At 58.5% G+C, this 20,759-nt stretch overlaps 1 protein-coding gene across 5 annotated transcripts in view; it reads right to left on the bottom strand.

Moving 5' to 3' along the window:
- Positions 1-20,759, bottom strand: part of ATG2A (autophagy related 2A) — a 37,949-nt gene that overhangs the window by 2,691 nt on the left and 14,499 nt on the right. For 2 of the 5 annotated variants that reach the window (XM_084633715.1, XM_084633716.1), the window contains exons 13-37: positions 19,106-19,204; positions 17,855-18,028; positions 17,439-17,691; positions 16,622-16,724; positions 16,128-16,290; positions 15,525-15,667; positions 14,712-14,872; positions 13,982-14,139; positions 13,290-13,440; positions 12,252-12,445; positions 11,601-11,681; positions 10,407-10,513; positions 9,655-9,804; positions 8,771-8,841; positions 8,196-8,272; positions 7,634-7,804; positions 6,230-6,356; positions 5,804-6,027; positions 5,285-5,514; positions 5,066-5,201; positions 4,627-4,821; positions 4,057-4,158; positions 2,721-2,805; positions 1,459-1,651; positions 878-950 (exon numbers count right to left, since the gene is read on the bottom strand). In XM_084633715.1, coding sequence (XP_084489841.1) covers positions 878-950; positions 1,459-1,651; positions 2,721-2,805; positions 4,057-4,158; positions 4,627-4,821; positions 5,066-5,201; positions 5,285-5,514; positions 5,804-6,027; positions 6,230-6,356; positions 7,634-7,804; positions 8,196-8,272; positions 8,771-8,841; positions 9,655-9,804; positions 10,407-10,513; positions 11,601-11,681; positions 12,252-12,445; positions 13,290-13,440; positions 13,982-14,139; positions 14,712-14,872; positions 15,525-15,667; positions 16,128-16,290; positions 16,622-16,724; positions 17,439-17,691; positions 17,855-18,028; positions 19,106-19,204 — 3,621 coding nt within the window. Of the gene's footprint in view, positions 1-877; positions 988-1,458; positions 1,652-2,720; positions 2,806-4,056; positions 4,159-4,626; positions 4,822-5,065; positions 5,202-5,284; positions 5,515-5,803; positions 6,028-6,229; positions 6,357-7,633; positions 7,805-8,195; positions 8,273-8,770; positions 8,842-9,654; positions 9,805-10,406; positions 10,514-11,600; positions 11,682-12,251; positions 12,446-13,289; positions 13,441-13,981; positions 14,140-14,711; positions 14,873-15,524; positions 15,668-16,127; positions 16,291-16,621; positions 16,725-17,438; positions 17,692-17,854; positions 18,029-19,105; positions 19,205-20,759 lie in introns of all 5 variants that reach the window. The other 3 variants (XM_084633717.1, XM_084633719.1, XM_084633718.1) reach the window with 2 other exon arrangements.

The following is a 20,759-nucleotide window of genomic DNA, read 5'->3' as shown; positions in this document are numbered from 1 at the left end:
CCTGCTCCTATCTATGCACAGCTCCCACCCCCCGGCACTGCCCTACCCCACAGTGCAATGCACACAGCCACAACCCCACCCCCTCCCAATAGCAGCCAGGCACTCCTCTGTTCTAAACCTGGTTCCCACACTCAGCCTTCCTTGCCTCAGTTTCCCCAGTTCTAGAATGGGGATTACGCCTCCTATGAACAGCAACCTCCCCTCTAAATGCAGGCATGTCTCCACTCCCACCCTCCAGGTACCCCACCCCCCGCTGGCAAAAGAGGTTAGTTCTGTCCTCACTGCCCAGGCAACCAGGGTCAGTTTTGATGGGGTCTCCCCAAGCCAGTCTGATCTCAACTGACACCACCTGAACTTGTTCCACACCAGTAAACTCTACCCTGACCCCAGCAGGATTCAAACCAGTGACCTCAGGGTCAAAGGTGTCACAGATGGTCCCACTGGCCCCTCTAGTGCCAGCTCCAGGGGCTACATTAAGGCCCACCAGACAACAACAGCCAAAGGAGTGGATTCTTACCCCTGGAGAGGCTGCTCAGCACTGCACCCCCAGACCCAGCAGAGAGGGAGCAGCATCCCCACCCCACAACTCTAGAGTCTGCCCCACTCCAACGTCCACCAGTACCAGAGCCCACCCCCCACACCCACACCCCACCCTGGGCCAGATGCCACCCCAATACCTACCCCCACTCCCATCCAGGGCCAGATCCTGCCCAAAAGCCACAGAGCTCATCCAACACTATCCCCCTCCATCCCCAGTCCTTCCAGCAGGAGGCAAGAGGCTCTGGCTAGTTGGGGAGGGAAAGGGGGTCTGAGATTCCCCACCACCTCTGCCCCACCCAGAGGTTCACTGGCATCTCCACACCCCAGCCTCACTTACCACCTGGTCCATGGTCATATGCTTCCCATGATAGTCCAGCCAGATGGGCACTTCTGACGTGAACCGGAACTCCCTGGGGATCAACCAATCGGGACAGAGAGCTAGAGAGACTGGCAGACGAGGGGGCAGGACTTACAGCCGGGCCACCTCATGGGCACAGATCTTACGCTAAGCAGAGCCCGAGCCTGGATGGAGACCACCAAAATCTTGGAGCTGCAGGCAGCAGGGGGTGGGGACTCAGCAAGGGGCGTTTCACCCCCCACACACACTGAGTGCTGACCCAGTGCAGTGCTAGGGGGCGTTGTGCTGCAGGGAGCAGAGATCAGTATGAAGCACTCTGCCAGACAAAATGTGTAACTAAGATCCTGCTGCTGTGTGGTCACTGATGGTCCCTCCGGTACAGATCAGGCTGTGAGGAACCCCATGAGCCGGGCTGCATTCTAGCTTCCGTCATTTCTCTTCTGCCTCATTCACCCACCATGTTCCCCCACCCACCGCTTCAATTCGAAATAAGATCCCCCTTCGCTGATCACTATGCAGCAGCCCCTTCGCCCCACCCCAGAGGCAGCAGCATCTCGTACCTAAAGTAGATGGGTTGGTCCGTAGAGGATGAGGCATTGGAGGAGGAGCTGTTTTCGCTCAGTGTGGTCTCCACAGAAGCTGTCATCTCTACCCCCACCGCCACCAACCCTGGGCCCCGGCTCCCTTCCTGCTCCTTCCCCAGAGATTCTGACTCGGTGGCTGGGCTGGCTCGCACCCCTGGATCTGGGCGGGCTAGTGGGCGGAGAGACAAAAAAAAAAAAAAAAAAAAGGTGGTCAAGGAGCAGGGGCTTCACATGCCTCCCCCTGCTCAGCACCTCAGTTTCCCCCTCAGTTTTCGGCAGGCTGTACATCGGGGCGCGCAAACTTTTTGGCCTGAGGGCCACATCGGGTTTCCAAAATTGTATGGAGGGCTGGTTAGGGGAAGCTGTGCCTCCCCAAACAGCCAGGTCCGGCCTGGCCCCCCACCCTCATCCAACCCTCCCTCTCCTTTCTGGCTGCCCCCCCCCGGGACCCTTGCCCCATCCATCCCTCCCTGTCCCCCGACTGCCCCCGCCACCCCATCCAACCCCCCCGCTTCCTGACTGCCCCCGACACCCCTGCCCCCATTCAACCCCCCTGTTCCCTGCCCTCTCACCACCCCAACCCCTATCCACACCCCCGCCCCTTGACCACCACCACCACCCCGAACTCCCCTGCCCTCTATCCAACCCCCTCCGCTCCCGGCCCCCTTACTGCGCTGCCTGGAGCGCCGGTGGCTGGCAGCGCTGCAGTCATGCCGCCCAGAGCACCAGGACAGGCAGCCATGCCACCGCGCAGCACAGAGCACTGGGTCAGGCTGGGCTCTGCAGCTGCGCTGCCCGGCAAGAGCTCGCAGCCCTGTCGCCCAGAGCATTGCGCCAGCAGCGCAGTGAGCTGAGGCTGCAGGGGAGGGGCCAGGGGGCTAGCCTCCCTGCCAGGAGCTCAGGGGCCAGATGTGGCCTGCGGGCCGTAGTCTGCCCTCCTCTGCTGTACATGCTCTTGGCAGCTCAGGCCTTAGCAACACCCCCATCTTGTGGTGACAGGTGGTAGTGTAGCTGGCAGAGCCCATGAAATGCACAGTCAGGAGCCCAGGTTACAGCCACTGTAACTCTTGGTGTGGCCAGACGCTCACGTGGCCCGAGAGTCTGTCCTCCTGCCTCAGTTTCCCCAGCATTAGGAAGGTTTATGCCAGGGCTACAAAGAGCCAGAAGACCCTCAGAGGAGGAAGCTTTATCCCTCCCCAGCCAGCCAGCCCGCACCTCTGGGCTGCCCTTCAACTCACCTTCTGTCCCAGCCTCCATGGGCAACACAGGGTTAATGCTGGCAGCCAGGCTGGTGAAGAAATCCTTCAGGAAAAACAAGGCATCCTGGTGGTGGGGGGAGAGACAGCAACAGGCAGTGTTATACTGGAAGGTGGGCAGCCCTCAGTCACAGACCTGGCTGTGCTAATTACCATTCTTTTAGGCTAAATGGAAGGAGCAGTTAAACCCCTTTATGAGGGAAAGAGCTGGAAACAATAGAAGCCACTGCCCAAGGCCACAGGCATGAGCCATGTGGGCTGTGGGGTTTCCAGACCGGTCGCAAATGCAGGGGCTGGGGGATTGCCTGGCAAGCTGGGTGTGCGCGCGAGGCAGAGAGCCAGCACACAGCAAAAGAAGCAGAGGTGAGTATGGCCCTGGGAGACAGAGCTCCTTGGACACTGGACTAGCTTGGAAATTGTGAGCAAGGAACCAGCTGTGATCAGGGACATAGGACCGTGGGCAGGGGTGAAAGTGGGCCGGTATGGCGTACCAGTAAGAAGCCGGTACCATCCCATACACAGACCATGTTAAAGTGCTGCCCTTCCCCGTCGGCGGCCTTGCCAGTAGGGATCCCACGGGCAGGGCCACCGACGGGGGAGGCAAAAGGGGCCGCTGCCCCAGGGCCAGCAATTTAAAAGGGCCCAGGATTCCCGGCCGCCCCTACCGCAGCAGCGGCCGGAGCCCTAGACCCTCTAAAATCGCTGCTGAGCCCCTGATCCCCCAGCCCCCACTTCTGCCTGAGGCCCCGCCCCTTCCAGGGGCCGGAGCTGGCCCCCATACTGGTAAGAATTTAATATTCCTTTCACCCCTGGCTGTGGGGACGTTTGTTGCAAGCAGACAGGATGGCACCAGAGAACTTGCCCCCTCGCATCATCAATTTCTCCTCCCCTTGGGAGCAATCACTTGGCAAAACACCAGATGCTGGCAAATCGCGTGGGCCAAGGGAGCACCAGGCAGAGTCTGAGCCCATCATTCGCAAAGGAGGGGGTGGGGGAATCCTTGAATGGGGGCTGGGGAGGGACAGTGCTGAACCCCAGGAAGTTGGAGCTCCAGGAGACAAAGAGTTGCTTCCATTCATACTTGGAGTCACAGGCCTTTCTGCTCTAGGGGGCACCAGCTCTGATCCAGCCCCACAGCAGGGAACTGGCTTACAAGGCCTTTCTCCTTGAGGGGGTGCTGGTCTGAATCCAGAGCCAGGTCATTAGGGACTGGGGAGGGGGAAAATGTATCTGGATCAGGGCTCCCCCGGGGTGTGGGGCGAGGGCAGGGAGTCTCTAGGCAGGGCCCATGGAGCTATCTATCTGTAGCCCCCCTCACCTGGTCGATGTTGAGGCGCAGCGGCAAGAGGGAGACGCGCAAGCAGCACTCGGGGCCGCCCAGCCCGGCCTCAGGGCAGACATGCAGGGCCTTGATGGTGAGCTATGGGGAAAGGTGGCCGTCACTCATGGGGAGAGGAAAGGGAGGGTACGGTCCACTGCCCTCCCTCAGCAGGGATGGAGCAAGCACCCCACCCCTCCCGCAGTTCAGATCCTGCACCCACCCCACACCAAACCCCACCCCCCAGAGCCCTCCCCCTTCTCAGATCCCACCCCTCCCCCCAGAGCCCACCCCTATACAGAGCTGCCCCCCCACCGCAATGCCCAACCCACACCAACCCCCGCCCTTCATGCCCACCCCAGATCCCTTCCCCATCCCCCAACTGCAGTGGCTGCCCCACACCAACAGTCCTCAGAACTCACCCCTACCCCAGGCCTGGATCCTACCCCCCAGCCTCTCCTTAAGCCCCAGCACTCACCTCATGTCAACTCCCTAGTATCTGCCCCTATCCCAGCCTAGCCCCCCACCCCCTGCCCCTTACCCATGCCTCTGTTAGCCCCCTGGCAGTACCATGTTGGAGTGGGCCCGGCGTGGCATCTTCTCGCTAGTGTACAAGTAGAGGAACTTGTTGATCTGGGAGGAGGCCAGCCGGTCACGAATCTCCAGCTCCTGCACGATGAACACCTGCCGCGACACTGGCTGCTCCTCCAGCTCCGTGGACAGCTTCTCTGCCCCACTGGGGTAGGTCTCATGCTGGAAGCTCACCTGGGGAGAAGCTAAGGCTTGATAATAATGGGAGGGGGGTCCCTGACAGGCCAGACCCACCCCGCAGAAGGGCTGGGAGCAGAACGTGGTTCTGTAGCATCAGGGGAGTTGAACATCATGTCTATGACAAGGTCAGACCAATGGGCCTACCCAGCCCACTATCCTGTGGCAAGGGAATTCCCCAGAAGATCCTTTGTGGGACGGATGTTAAGCCCCACCCACTAACACATACCCCCGCTCTCACCTTGGTGAGTTGTATCTCCATGAGCAGGTCATGGAGGCGCCCGGTCCCACCCTGTGTGCGCCAGGTGTTCTGGGGCCGGTTGGCCATGGAGGAGCGGGAAGGGGAGCTGCGGGCGCTTGACAAGCTGGGCCTCATCCTGCGGAGTGGGGGAGAGACAGGGTCACAGCTGTCCAGTCCAGCCCCAGGGCAGGCTGTGCCTGCCAGGAATCGAGGTCTCACCTGGGTGAGTGGGCGTGTCCTGGGGTGGCACGCCCGATCCCAAAGTCCTGCCCTCCATAAAGGTGCCAGACCACTGAGATCTCACGCAGCATGACCCGGCTCTCAGGCAATGGGAAGTGTGCCGGGGCCTTCAGCAGGTCTGTGCTGCCCAGCGGGCGCGAGAAGTAGCCATCCTTAATGGGCACTGGCCCCTCCAGCAGCTTTGTCACCACTGGCTCTCCGTCCTTGGGCTGGGAGAGGGGTGTGAGGGGGGAGAAGAGACACACACAGAGGCAGGCCTCAGAGCAAATCAGTGGGCCCAGATGTCCAAACCCCACTCCCGATATCCCACTATCTCATCCTTCCTAAAAAATCCAGGCATTTGGACCCAGCCCTGCTCCACCCCCAACCTCTCCCTATCCCTCCCAGCTCCCCATGGACCCCAAAGCCCTACCCCTGATCAGTCATAGCCCCCCGGGCCTCACAGCTTCCCCTCAGTCCCCCATCCCCGTGTGCCCCACAGCCCCTGCCTCCCCTTACTGGGATGCCCATGCCAGGCGCGTCCAGGATGCAGAAGTCGTCATTATCAGTGGCCTCGCTCTCCTCCTCGCTGCCCTCTGAGGAGCAGAAATCTAGCCCCACTTCCACGGGCGCCGGGGGCAGGGCAGCAGGGGGTGGGGGGCAGGGCTTGCCCCCAGCACTGTTCTCCCCCGGGAAGAGATACACTGAAACGGGGGAGGTTTGGTGCAACCGCCCGGCCTCTCCTGGGAGGAGAGATGGACACTGATGAGATTGGCCCCAATGAAATACCCTGCCATCCCGCCCGACGTCAGCCCTGCCCTGGAGGGATGCAGCCACATGCCACCCAGCCCCCAACTCTTCCTCTTGACCCCCAAGGAGTTGTAGAGGCAGCAAGGGGACACCGTGGTCCCCTCGGCTCCCCAGGCTCCCACTGGCACCCCCTACCAGATTCTAACGCCAGGTCCCTCAGGCTGCGGTCGGTGTCGATGAGGGCGTCAGTCAGGTCCCGCTGATTAATGGTGGCCGTCTCAGCGGGCAGGCAGGAGGGCAGCGAGGCCGGGCTCTCTGACAGCTGGGGGCCAACGAAAACCAGGGGGTGTTATGTACCGAGTGATGGGTACCCATGGATCAGCACTGCCAGGGGAGAGCACCCCCAGCTGAGCCCCACCCTGCTCCCTGGGGCACAGCACCCACTAGCGCAGTGCGGGGGCACTTGGGTCAGTGCTGACGGCCAGGGGAGACACCCTCTATTGAGCTAAGTTCCCTCTAAGATTCGTGGCCGCCTGTTAAGCCCCACCGGCCCCAGCACAGACCTGCCTCGGCTGGGGGAGAGGAGCCCCTCCCTCGGCCCAGCCCAGCTTCACCTGAGCTGCCGCAGCCAGGGAGAGAGCTGAAGGGGAGTCCTGTCTCCCCACCGCAGCCCTGGGGCAGTCAGAACCCCAAACCCTCCATCTCTGGCCCCACCCCTGAGCCTGCACTCCAACCCTCTGCCCCAGCCCTGAGCCCCATCCTGTACCCCAAACCCCTCATCCCCAGCCCCACCCCTCATCCTAACCCTCTGCCCCCTCCCACACTGAACCCCTCAGCCCCACGCCCACCATATGAATTTTGTTATGTGCACCAATATGGAGGTGATGTCACACGTCTCCTCCATATTGGTGCACATAAAATTCACTTGGCACATGGACGTATAAAAAGTTAGAGGGAAGACGGATACTGGGCCCTCGCGCTCTGCAGAACAGTGCCTCCTACTGCCACACAGCAGCACTGGAGTCTGCTCCGATTGCTAGGGCAGAGCACCACCTACTGAACTCCCCCATGTCCCTCCAGCATATGCTTTTCCTTCACAGCTGTTAAGGCCAGACCATCAGATCATCCTGTCCAAACTCCTGCAAAACGCAAGCCAGAGAACTTCCCCATGAGATCCCTGCATCCATCCCAGATCTGATGGTTGAGCTAGAGTGCAGCTCGGAGACAAACACAAAGTCTTGATTTAAAGACCCTCAAGGGCTGGAGACCACCCCGCATCCCTGCGAAAGTTGCTGCAATGGTGAATCTCTCCCCACTAAAAAAGAAGAAAAAGTGTGCCTTATTTCTCCTCCGATTGGTGCAGTTTCAGGTATTGGATCTCACTGGGGTAGGTCCTCCAGCCATGCTCCAAAGTGGCTCAACCCCACCTAACTAAACTACAAAAGATCCCTGAGCATGCCCCCCATTCAGGTACTGAACTGGCCTGACCCTGCTTAACTAGAGCATTGGAAGATCCCCATGTAGGTCCCCCATCCAGGCACCAAACCAGCCTGACCTACTCAGCTAGGGATGACACCAGTCCAGACTTCCTCTCCCTACCTGCACCTTCTGGCCAGCAATCTCCGTGGGGCTGTCCTGCCGGGGTGGCGGGTGGAGGTCCCCGTGGTTGACCACGTACTGGATAAGGTTGGCCAGCATGGCGCAGGAGTCAGCACAGGTATGGAGATGCACCACGTTGTTGGAGCAGCGCAGCTCGAACAGCGGCTGGGTCTGGAGTGGAACAAAGCGAGTGGGAGACAGCCTGTGTCATACTGGGGTGGGGAGCTAGAGCAATGGGATCCCGGGTCCTTGGGAGAGGTCAGCACAGACAGCACAGGGCTCCTGAGGGGAGGTGGGGCTGCTTAGGTCCCGCAGGCTCAAAACACAGCAAGGCTGCTTCGAAAACACCAGAAGCTGCACTGGAGAAGCTCAAACCCCGCAAGGCTACGGCGAGGGACAAGGAGGGCTGAGAAGTCACCCGCCTCCTGCATTCAGCCACATGAAGTGTCCTCCCCACTCTGCGCAGTCACCTTTTAAGGGGGGGGGGGTTCTCTCCTGGGATTTCCATTGCAGTTACCAGGCCCGCCCCCACCCTGCCCTTTCTGGCTGGGCTGGGCCTCACCAGCTTCCCATCAGCGCTCCCTTTCCACGTGGTGATGACCAGCTCGAGCAGATCCACGTCCAGTACACACACGTAATCTGAGGCCAAGGGAGAACAGAGATTCAGCCCGACTGGATCCCTGGGTCTATCGTGGGCTCTGGGAAGGGAGTGGGGCCTGGTGGGTTGGAGCAGGGAGGGCTGGGAGTCAGAACTCCTGGGTTCTGCTCCACGTTCGTTTTAATTTGGGCACTTCCTCCACACTTCTCTTTGTGCATTAGGTTCCCTGCAGCAACACCACACCCAGGACGGGGGACAGTTAAATCCATTCAAACATTTGGGAAACCCCTTGAAATCCACAGATGGAAGATTATTAAGCAATATGGGGTGTCTTCTACAGAGCCGCCTGCTGCCATGCTGGGCTACGAGTGCCAGCACCCGCATACAACTACTGACCAGGCGCAAGTTAGCTTAGCTTGAAAGACCTGCCGAGAGCCCAGTCTGAGGGGCTACAGGGGCATGATGCTTGAGGGATAGCTGCTGTTTTCAGTACCCAGAGCACAGCAGAAGGATGGACACGCGGCCCGTCCAACTCTTACCCTTCCGCAGATCCACTGTCTCCACGTCACATTTGTCAGACAAGTAGATGGCAGAGTCATCCAGAATAAACCTGGGGGGAAGGGAATAACTTAAACTCTGCTGCCCCCCCCAGCAGTAGGCACATACCAGCCAGATCAAGTACAATCAAGATCTTGTCCATCACTGTACAGTAACCATGAACACAAGGGCCCCATACAGTGCAATAGGTATCTGGCCCTGTGACACAGACCCCGACTCCCACCCTGGACCAAGGGAGTAAGCGCTGGGTAGTGGCTGGCTCAAGGAATAGGATGCCACTCTAGAGGGCATTGGTGCCAATCCAGCCGCGGGTGGGAAGACAGGGAACGGCACACAGGCCTTTCCCCTCTAGGGGCGCTGGCTCTGATCTGGCCCCAGAGGAGGCTCGTGAGGATGTAGAACGGGATATGGGGCCTTCTAGGGGTGCCAGCAATGTCCTGGCCCCAGGGTGGGGAGATTGGCTGGCTCAGAGAGGTGGGGAATGGGATACAGGATGCCAGCTGGTGTGAAGAGACTGTGCATGCTGGGGTGAGACTCCTCCAATAAGAGCACCTGGCCCACCAGTTCACGGCTACACCCCAGGTAACTGGAGTAGACACAGGCAAAGAAATCACTCAGGATTCCATCGTACTGCGCTCCTTCTACCACGCCCACCACCATGGCGTCCAGGCACCGTAAGATGGTGGCTCCAAAGCTGCTGACCCCAACTTCTTCCACACAAGCCAGCACTTGGTATTGTGAGCAGCCCAGGCTCAGTCCAGAGGGAACAGGTCTCAAACCCCCTGATCTCACCAGCCCGGGGGGGGACAGGCCCTCCCTGGAGTGGGCAGCTCTCTTGGGATGTCCCCAGCTGAAGGACGCCTACCTGAGCAGGAAGATTGAAGTATCCACAATTATGTTGCTGGACAAGGTGAAGGTCTCAGCCATGATGAGGACGCGGACGGGGAGGTACAAGGGCCTGAGGGGTGAGATGGTAGTGACAGAACCAGTGCCGGGACAGGGTGTGGTGAGAGGGCTAAAGGAGACAAGGAGAGTACCCGCACGGCAGGGTTATCCCACACACGCCCCGCCCCAGCCAAGATGGGATTGCAGCCTTCACAGAGGACAGATGATCCACAGCTGCCCTCTCCTAAGTCGTTTCTCCTTGCTCTGAAGCATACGGTACTGGCCACAGCCGGAGACAGGATACTGAACCAGATGGCCCTCCGTTCTGATCCTGTCTGGCCGGGCCAGTGTTCCTGTCCCAGCTGAGACTATTTCAAGGTGACAGAGGCTCCCACCATCGCATCCAGTCTCCAGGATGCCAAGATAAGAAAGAGAGCAGACAGCAGAGACCAGGCTGGGAGGTTTTGCTTTAACAAAGACCCCATGCCCCTCCCAGAGCTGGGGATAGAACCCCGGAGTCCTGGCTCCCAAACCCCCCTGCTCTAACCCACTAGACTCCACTCGCCTCTCTGAGCTGGGACAGAACCTGGGAGTCTGGATTTCCTCAGACCAGATCTGCTATTCTAACTTCGTCTCACCTCTGTTCCTCCTGTACAAACAGCCAAGGGCCTCTCCTATTTTACATCCACCCTTTTCCCCGTGCAGCCCATTTGCCTCTGCTCCCCTCAGTACCTGTAATCAACTGCGCAGCAGAAGAGGTGGGTGTGCAGCACCGTAATGACCGTTGGGGGGACAAAGCCAAGAATTGGATCATCCAGTACGTCCAGGAAGTCAATCAGCTGAAAGAAAGGGCGAGAGAGCATGAGCGTGCACGCCCCAGACAGCAGGTTTTAATGGGGGCAGAAAGACCCGTGCCGATCCCCCCAGGTGGAGGATTCTCCCCACCCCCACCCGCCCCAGATCCCTGCATCCAGCCCCAGTGCCCTGTGGTTGAACTAGGAGGATTCTCTTTAGACCAGGGGTGTCGGACATACAGATTCAGCCTGGCCAATGCATTTGTGTGGCCCGGAATCTCAGCTTTCATGAAAAAAGGAGCCAGTTTTTAGGCCTCACAGACTCCTCCATGTGCCTAGTGTATAACCAATTTCATGGCACCTGCCTGAGTCTGCCGAAAGCCTGAGCCAATGGCTGAGAGATGCGGGAGCTGCACTGAGTGAGAATGACACAGCGAGCTGCTAGTCTCAGAGCTGACCTTTCCATCTGACATACTCATCTGGCCCCGATATGTAACAGATTTATCCTCACAAACACCCTTGGAGGCAGGGCAGGGTTCTTATTCCCACTGCAGACTGGGAAACTGAGGCACAGAGGGGCAAAATGACTTGCCCACGGTCACAGCAGGCCAGTGGCAGAGCTGGGAATAGAATCCAGGTCTCCTGAGTCCCAGGCCAGTGCTCTAGCCACTAGGACACCCTGCCTCACTCCATCACCACTTTATAAGTAGGGAATAAGAGGTCCAAAGTCACACAGGGAGCCTATGGCAGAGCCAGGAATTGAGCCCAGGTCTCAAGTCCCTGGCAAACACCCCATCCACTGGACAATCCCCATTCTCATCCAGATCAGCTATTCCACTGTTGATCACGACAGCAGAAGGAACCGGGTGGGGGCTTACGTCTGCAAGGGGCAAGAATTGCCACAATTAAACAGAGATTCAGACCCTGCCCAATGAATGAGTTCGACCCCCCTTAGCTGGACACCAGGGCACGAGTCTAAGCTATAGAGGATCCAGCCTGTCCCCTGTCCCCATGCTGGTGTTGGCCCAGCTTCCACTCCTGGCCCTAAGTCTCCCTCAGCCTCATGGCTGCTACACTGCACAAGCCCCTCTGCTATTCACTCCAGGATGGGTATTTCCGGCCCAGGACGTACCTGTGTGTACCAACTCTGATTGGTCAGCGCCATGTGATGTCGCATGGTGGCCCCTTCGAGCCTCAAGGTGACCAGGAACTCCTGGATTCGGGTTGCAAAAGGGAAGATTGGGGAAGCAAAGTTAAAAAGCAGGGAGATTTTCCACCCCACCCCAGATGGGGAAAGGCTCTACAAGGGGCAGGACGGGGGGGAAGCCATTTATGAACCCCCTTAGGACATCTTCCCCCAAACACACCAAGCCAGTGGGCTTCTAGCACCCCCACATGCCAGTCCACCCCAGCTGGGCCCAATCCAGACCCATGGCCGTTCATGCCAAGTCATCCCCCACATGGGGCAGTGCACAGGAAGACAGAGCCACTTCTGTTGATTCACGACGATGCCAGATCAGAGGAGCCCTATTTGCTTCAAGCCAGAACTGTCCTGGTGGCTCTCTGAGGTGGGGAAGGGACAGAGGAGATCCTACAGGGAAACAGCCTCTAGGAACAGACAAGTCAGATGAAAGCTGGCGCTGAGATGTTTTAAGTTAAACAATAAATGCAGATCCCAGGGAGGGGTTGCTTTGGCTCTTAGCCTGTTTGGAGAAGGGAGAGCAGAGGGAGCCTGCCCAGCTGAGTCCCCTCCCCCTCAGCCCAGAGAGTGGAGACAAGATACCTTGATGTTCTTCTTCAAGTCTAGGTTGATGCGGATGGCAGCTGAGAGCATCTTGAGGGGCCTGTCCTTCCTGCCCCCCGCCAGCCCACTCAGCACCCCCTCCTCTGAGGAGTAGATTGTGGGGTGCAGCCTGTCAGGGGGGCTGAAGCTGGGGATCTCCAAACGACTGGCCAGGAAGTAGTCCTCTACCACAGCTGAGGGGACACAGAGTTTGGTTGGCTGGCTGGCTAGCTAGCCATCCCTCCCACTAACCCCCTCCCAGTGCCCTGTGCGGCAGAGCACTGGCCTGGGACTCAGGAGAGCTGAGCTCTGTTCCCAGCTCTGCCACTGGCCTGCTGGGTGACGCCAGGTAGAGTCACTGCCCCGCTCTCCCTCAGTAAAATGGGGAAACGATCCTGACCTCCTTCATAACCCACTCAGACAGCTACTGATATGAACTCGGTATTAACAACTCTTGCAGCTGCATCCCCACCCCCTCCAGCATTGCTCTGTCTCTGTAAGACCCACTGCCACCCTAGATGTCCCCCCCCACTTTGAACTACTGCAGGGTGCAAGAGCCTCCTCCTTTGCAATCCCCACTGCAGGGAACTGTCTCCTGGCAGACCTCAGCCCAGCTGCCTCTTTGGCCCCTTAGCTGCTCCCACCAGAGGTCACTATGAGGTTGGGAACAGAGGGCAGCGCAGGCCTGACCTGCTGCCCTTTGGCCTGGATGGGCCAAGTGAAACCCCAATTCCGCAGCACTTCATGAGATCTCTGGAGGGCTCTGAAGAAAACAGACGGGTCCTGTGTGCCAGGGAGCAGGGCTGTGACTTGGCAGCCCTAGGATCTATTCTGTAACCATGGGCCCTTGCCAGCTGCCCAGCCGGTACATGGGGATAGGTTTGAATCCATGGCTCAGTGGGAGAGTCCTGGCTCCCAGCCCCCACTGCTTCAGCCCATCAGACACAGGACCAGAACCCCCACTCTGACAGATGAGATCCTCTTCAGGACAGAATCCAGGAGTCCTGACTCCCTGCCCCCCCACAGTTTGAACCATACCTTTATGATAAAGGGTGACTCTCTCTGACTCTATGCAGAGGTAGCCGAGCTCCTCCTGACCCTTGTACTGGGACACACTGAAGATGGTACAGTTGTCTACATCCAGCACAATCTCTCCATGGGAGTCATCCAGCTTCTTCCCCGCCTCACCCTGGGGGCAGAGGGGAAGGAGGATGAGGGTCGGACACCCCAGTGCAGACCATTGCCCTTCCATCCTGAAGGGTCAGATGGCAACAGTCACCCCGCACTGAGGAGCAGCAGCCTCTGGGGTTGGATGTGAGGCTATTTATATGGGGATCCCTCACCTGTAGCTCAGATGCAGCCACCTCTGAGGAGGGGTGCGAGGCTTATTTAAACAGCCTACAGAAGCATAGCACAGAAGGGAAGGATCCAGTACCTAATTCCAGAGGGAGTTGCAGGGTGGCGGGTGGGCATTTGGAGAATGACCCAGGTTTGCATTTGGCCTGGACACTAGAAGGAGCAGCTCAGTTCTACGGAAAAGTAGTAGCCCCCCATCCTGGGCCCTGCAGCACAGCACCATCTAGTGCCCTCCACACTGGCTCAGTGGGGAGGGCTCCGCTACCTTGCTCCCTGCAGCACCCAGAGATCTCCCATCCAGGCAGCGCCCAGACCAGGCTAGCTGGAGCTCAGAGAAGATGGCCTGGCAGTGGGTCCCTGGGGGTTGCCCTCACCTTGGCCTCGCACAGAGCCGCCACCCTGCCCTTCAGGATAGTGACCACGGCGGAGAAATGGCTCTGCTGGTGTTGGCTCAGCTGGTCCCCCTTCCTCCGCTGAGCCACCGCCTCGTCCATTGAATAGAAGTGAGAGGCCTCATCTTCAGAGTCCGAGTCTGATGGGGACAGGGAAGAGGAGGGTTAGTGGCAGCTCCCGCTGCATGGGGAAACTGAGGCACAGAGGGGAAGATCTTGCCAAAGGTCACGTCAGGGCTGGGTACAGAACCCAGGAGTCCTGACTCCCAGCCCCCCCACTCTAACCACTAGACCTCTGCTACCTTCAGAGCCGGGGACTGGACCCACAAGCCCCTTTCCTTATCCTGCATCCATCACAAAGCAAGCAACCATGATGCTATTCCCAGAATCCTTCACTCCCCATTTCCATTAAGGCAGGGGTTCTCAAACTGGGGGTCGGGACCCCTCAGGGGGTCGCGAGGTTATTACATGGGGCATCGCGAGCTGTCAGCCTCCACCCCAAGCCCTGCTTTGCCTCCAGCATTTATAATGGTGTTCAATATATTAAAAGGTGTTTTTAATTTATAAGGGGCGGGGGGTTGCACTCAGAGGCTTGCTGTGTGAAAGGGGTCACCAGTACAAAAGTTAGAGAACCCCTGCATTAACGCTTCACAGGTCAGTGCGGATGGCAGGAGCCTCTCTCTGGGTTTGGGGGCGGGGCTTGGCTCCTTACCCAGTTTAAAGGCAGACTTGCACATCTTGAAGTTGTCCTGCCAATACTTGGGAGGGGGCAGGTGGCTGGGGAAGAAGGCCCCAGGTGCAGCACCTCCCGCAGACCCAGAGGAGCAAAGAAGTGGGCTGGCCGGCTCCCACATCAGCAAGTCGTTATTTATCCTGGGGAAGGAAAGGAAAGATGCTTCACGCTCACAACTGCCTTTGCCTCCCCTAGGCCAGGAGCCCCTCAAACCTTCCCCAGGCCCAGCAGTGTTTGTTATTGACCTGGCCCGCCTGGTTCTGAGCAGGGTACTGACACAGAAGGAGAGGGCCCCGGCCTTAGAGAGCTTACCACAGAGTACTCTTACAGGGTGCTGCAGGGAACAAGATGGGCCACTCAATAGGCGCCACCTCCCATTTTGCAGGTGGGGAGACAGGCACAGGAAGCGATTTGCTCAAGATCGCCCGGAAAGTTGGCAGCAGAGGTGGGGATGGAACCCAAGAGCCTTGACTGCCAGCCCCACCCTGCTCCAACCACGAGAAGCCACGGCCCTTCCCGAGCTGGGAAGAGAACCCAGTAGTCTTGGGCCACCTGGGATCCATCTGCTCAGGCCTGGCCCACCCCACCGACAGCTCTTCCAACCCCACACACAGCCAGGGCCGGGGTCCACATGAGCTGGGCACTGCCGGTGCCCCGCTCTGCGGACGGAAAGTCAAGAGTCCAGGGGGCAAGCAGGGAGGATTCAGGGCCTAATCCCTAGAGGCTGCCAGGCCCTGTGGCTGCTCCTTGCCAGCCAGGATACCCGGCTAGATGCCCCCGCTCCCCCGATACCTGTTATAGATGCTCTCGTAGACCTCCTTGCTAGGCAGGAAGATGTGGACACTGGGCAGGGTCACTTCAAGGGTGTATTGCGAGGCAGCCACTGTCTTGGCCTGGAAATCTGCCATCTCCTCAGGGTCTCCAGGGATCACCATCTAGGGGAGAGGCCAGCATAGGAAGGGTTAAAGACTTACAGGGACAGGCACCCACTTTAGCTGACCAACTACTAAACCAGAGGGTTGTCAAGATGGAGGCTGTGACGCCCATGTCAGGGATCACAACCTTCCCCTGTCCTTTCCTTACTGGTTAATGGGAGGGGAGAGCCAAAGCTAGATAAAAAGGGGACCTGATATGGAAGGGGGTTGAGAACAGCCCAACTGGGCTGTTCTCACATCTCCAAGGCTCCTCCCTTAGGATCATTCAGCCCATACCCTAGGTCCTCTCCCTGCTGCTTCCCTTGTATCCTGGTGGGCTAACTGAGCCACCTGCCCCAAAGACACCACTCATGCCTTTCCTGGCAGGATCAGACCCCCTGGAAGGCAGGACAGTATTCCATGCTCCCACCCATACCACTATCTCCTCCCCACTGAGTACCAGGAGGGCCGTGCCCCTTACCTCCTCAGTTTCATACATGGTCCTTTTGGAAGTGAAGGGGGAGGGCTCGGGCCGCCGCAATTCACAGGGACTCTCCACCATTGACAGATCCATCTCCTCCACCTTGTCCATCGCCAAGTCCCACTGGGACAGGCTGTGCTGGGGGGCCAGGGTCACCGTGATCCTGTGCAGGGCCGGGAGGAGGGAAAGTCAGAGGGCAGAGGGGGAGCAATGTAGGCCCCTACGGGGCTACCTGCCCCCTTCTCAGATGCTGCACTGAAATTTTGCCCCCAACACATGTGAGCACCCCCCCCCACACACACACACACACACCCCACCCTGTGCACCACAGCAGGAGACACTCCATGCAACCAGAGGATGTATGATTGGATGACAATCAGCTGAGATGTAGATGAGGGAGGGAGCTGGTGGGATGGGAGGGGCTCTGGCAGCGGGAGCTGCTCCTACCAGGGTGCACATGGGGCAGGGAGATCAGCCCCCCAAAGGAAACTCACTTTGGGAAGAAGTATTTCTTGCCCAGTCCTTTGGCTGCAGGATCAAGGGCTTTGCTCACCCGGATGCAGGGTATGGAGAGCCTCTCACCGTCTTCATACAGACCTGCAAGGAGAGTGGCTGGACTCAGTGCCCAGACACAAGCCCATACCCTCCCAAATACTGCCTTTCTACCCTACACCTGGGAGGAGTTTGTAAGGGGGCTGGGGGGAGAATTAAAGATGCAAGGCTCCTGGCTATCCTATCCCCAGCTCTGGGAACAGAGCAGGGAGGAGCACAGGAATCAAGATTCCTGGATTCTGTTCTGGGGTCTAATGGTTAGAGCAGATGGAGGTGGAGGTGGAAACCAGGACTCCTGGATCTGGCAGAGAGGGAGGGCAGCCTACTGGTTAGAATAAAGAACAGTGTCAGGATGGCTCTGGTAAGAGCATGCAGGTTTCTGTAGCATCTACAAAACCAAGAGGGATCCATTTAGAAACATCCCCTTCATATTTTACAGCAGGAGATGTGGGGCCACATGTTCCCCGCCCCCCCCAATTCAACTTGAACAGAGTGGGTCCCTGTGGGCCTCATGCCTTGTCCCTGCAGCCTGGGTTTACCCTCCAGCCCCTTAGGGGAACAAGACACCCCTGGGAGGGTCGTTGGCAGCAGGGACCCAACCCTGGACAGATGGATCCTAGAGCCAGAGCAGACACTGTCCAAGTCTACTAGCCCAGAGGCTACATTAGCCTCCTAACCTCCATAAGGAGCCATGAGTCCCACTCAGGGCAGGGACAGACTTCCCAGGAGGCCTTGCAGCTCAGCCCTTCCCATGCTCACCATGCAGGTCACTGAAGGTCACCTCCAACCGGGTGGGCTCCCCGTGACCCCCCAGCCCTGCCTGCAGCTCCGTCTGGAACACCACATCAGTCAGCTCCAGTCGCAGGCTCTCTTTGCGCACGGCTTTCTCCATCCAGGGTCGCCGCTCTGGCTCGGGCCGCAGGTCTGGCACTGGGAACTGCAAGCGCAGGGTGGCCTTGGGCGCTGCCAGCCTCACGGTTGTGTGCCTCTCGGGGGCATGGGGAGACTCTGCCTGGCGCCCAGCCACAAGAGGAGGAGAGAGGAAAGAATTAACAGGGGCCTCGTCTCCCTCCGGGTCCCCCGCCCATTGCAGGCGTAAGCACCTCCTCCTCTGCAGCCAACTGGGAACAACTCCCCTGCCCCCTCCTGGCAGATGTTCCATCCCCCACACTCACCACATGCATGTCCGCATGGAGGCCGGGGGCTTGATCTTGCATGGACGCTGACGCTGCCAGACGGAGGAGGGACCCAAGCCGGTCTAGGACACCCAGGTCCACATCCGAGTGGAACTCTGCCAGCTCCACCAACAGCTCCGAGCTTCGCTTAGCCCCAGTCTTCTTGAGATTGCTCTGCAGGGAGAAGGAGAGCCATCAGAGCCCTGGGAATGCCTCCCCAGCCAGGGGAGAGGCTGCTCTACATGGGGTGGGGGGGTGAGGGAGTTCGTTCTACAGAACACTGGAGAGTGAGGGGGAAGCTCAGGTGCTGCCCCCGGTCATCTGGGACTATACAGACTGTTGTATTATTGTAGGGTCTCTTGCGATTGCCAGTGTCTTATTCTAGGGTCACTCAGGAAGGCTGGGGCTTCCTTCTGTCTCCGCCTGCTTGGCTTCCCCTGCTGCTGATGCAGCCCCACCCACTCTGGCTGTGTAAGATCATGCGTCCCTGCAGGTCCCAGCACATGGAACTGAGATATGCTGGCACTTAGCCACACGTCAGGTCAAGCCGACTGTAGGAGAGCTCCTGCCACAGTCAGGCCAGGCCAACGGAGCACCAACCACAGGCCAAGCCAACGGAGCACCAACCACAGAAGAGCTCCCCTCCCCCAACCCGTTCAGGCACATTATTGAAGTGTGGTCATGTGGTTAAGGGACTGGATTGGACTCTGGACACTTTGGTATTATTCCACTGTGTGACCTTGAACCAGTCACTTCCCCGATTCCTGCCTCAGTTTCCCCATGAGAATAAACCCTTCCTTTGTCTAAACAGACTGAGCTCTTCGGGGTAGGAACCATCTCACTGAGACTGTGCAGTGCTCGGCACAATGGGGCATTCCCCGCCCCAGCCTCCACATCTCAGCTGTGGACTCCAAGTGCTACTGGAATACAATTTAATAGTAGCCAGGCAGAACCAACAAAGCCCTGACCTCAGGAGCACTTCCACTCCCAGACAAAGGGACAGGACCAGTGCTCCCAGGAGTGCTCCCATCACAGCAAGACTGATAACCCAGGACAGCCAGCATCCCCTCACCTCCCTGCTGCGAGGGCCCAGTGCAATGCCATCAAGTGGCAGCCTGCGACGGCTCTGCTCCGTTTTGCCCAGTGGCTCCCCAGAGGAGAAGCCTGTGTGTGGGGCAGGAGGGGGAAAAAAAAAACCACGCCAATCGCACTGACTCTCAAGACACCCTCCAGCCTCAGGCTGCTGCTCACCTTGGATGGCAGCTTCTCGGACTGCTTGTAGTGGATCTGGGCGCAGGGCCGGGCCGAGGAGTTATAGGTGAAGGCACTGGGGTTCTTGAAGGTCATTAGCTGAAGAGAGAAGGGGTGCGGTGAAGGTTTGTGCAGCAGATCCAAACAGGAGATGCTCAGTCAGTTTCCCCAAGAACAGATTCAAGCTGCCCCACACTCACCCACCACCCTTCTCTGGGGAGATGTTTCATCCCATTGGGTGCTGGCACAGTAGCTGCCAGGGACAGAAGGCTCAGGTGGCCTGGTCCTCTTTGATTAGACCTCTGTGGTGAGGCAGTGCGCCCCCTGCTGGACACTCACCAGGCTGCTGTATTTAGACCCATGGGCTTTAAGTTCCCCTTTGTCTGCGCAGGGGCTTCTCTGGTGCATTTCCGGGGCACAGACTGTCAGATACCCCTCCACTGAAGTGGGACCTTGCAGCCCAGCTGCCTTAGGCCCAGTGTCGTCGTGTCCCCCACAAGACACCCCAGTAGCTTACACTGGCCCTTTCCCAGAACTCCACCTGTGAGCAGGGCACTCTGGTTTATAGTTTAACCCTTTGGGACACACGACAGTGGAAGGCAGCAGACACAGACTTGCAGAAGGATTTTTGCAACCATCACTGTTCAGACAGCACAAGAGATCTACAGATCCTGGTAGACCCAACGCCTACACGCCATTCCCTGCCTCAGTTTCCTCACCACTGGGGCATTCTTTGTCATGGATGTTTAACAGCCCCTGTGCCCAGCAGCACAGAGAGGGGCCAGAGCATGGAAAAGCCCAGCATGAGAAGAGAGGCAGGAAGAGGTGTCAGAAGTAGCTTTCCAAAGACAAATGCTCTAGCCAAGGGGCTAGGCCGTTGCAGAACCAGGAGGCTGAGCAGGAGGGCCCTGGCTTCCCTGAACGACACTGACCAGAACCCAAAAGACTTTCAGGAGTGGGCAGGGCTCCGAGGGAGGGATAGTATTCAGGTGTTGTGTGTTCGTCCACACAGAGCCGAACTCTCCTGTGCTTTCCAAGAGCAGAGTGTGCATTGGGGGGCCAGAGGGGGGTTTAAGGAGTTCCTTTGCGAAGCCTGGGTTCCTTGCTTTAACTGCAACATGGTCCCAAAGGGTTAATCTATCTATAAACCAGAGAGCTCACGAAGGTAGAGCTCTGGGAGCAGCATGCATAAGCTACTGGGCAAATGTGGGATGAGCGTCAGCACTGGTTTGGGGGCCCATGGCAGCTGGGCTGTAGCACCCCACCCCTCAAGGAGGAGGGCCAGAAAGGGAGTCTGCACCTCCGAAGCATGTCAGCAAGGCCAGGGCCAAGGCACCAACTGGACGCTGCTCAGGTCCAGTAAGCTTGAAAACATGTGGGATCCAAAGGTTGGGTCCATGCACCAGCCTGATGCTTGGGTGTTCACAGGGGTGACTCCATCAGGGCTTTAACACCCCACCTCTGCCCTTTAGCTTCTGGATTAGGATCCCACAGGCTTTGCCCTGCCTGGGCATCAGCTGGTCCAGCTTTCCTCCCACCCCCCAACAGTAATTCCCCTCCCTCCTTGGGGTTCACACCCTTCTGATCCTTGCACATGCTCTCCCACCCCTCTCAGGCAGAGCCGATGGAGCATTGATAGCAGGAGCACTCCCCC

Source organism: Lepidochelys olivacea (genome assembly GCF_965140295.1).
Source record: "Lepidochelys olivacea isolate rLepOli2 genome assembly, chromosome: 7".
Taxonomy (NCBI): Eukaryota; Metazoa; Chordata; order Testudines; family Cheloniidae; genus Lepidochelys; species Lepidochelys olivacea.
This window is presented reverse-complemented; position numbering and strand designations above follow the sequence as displayed.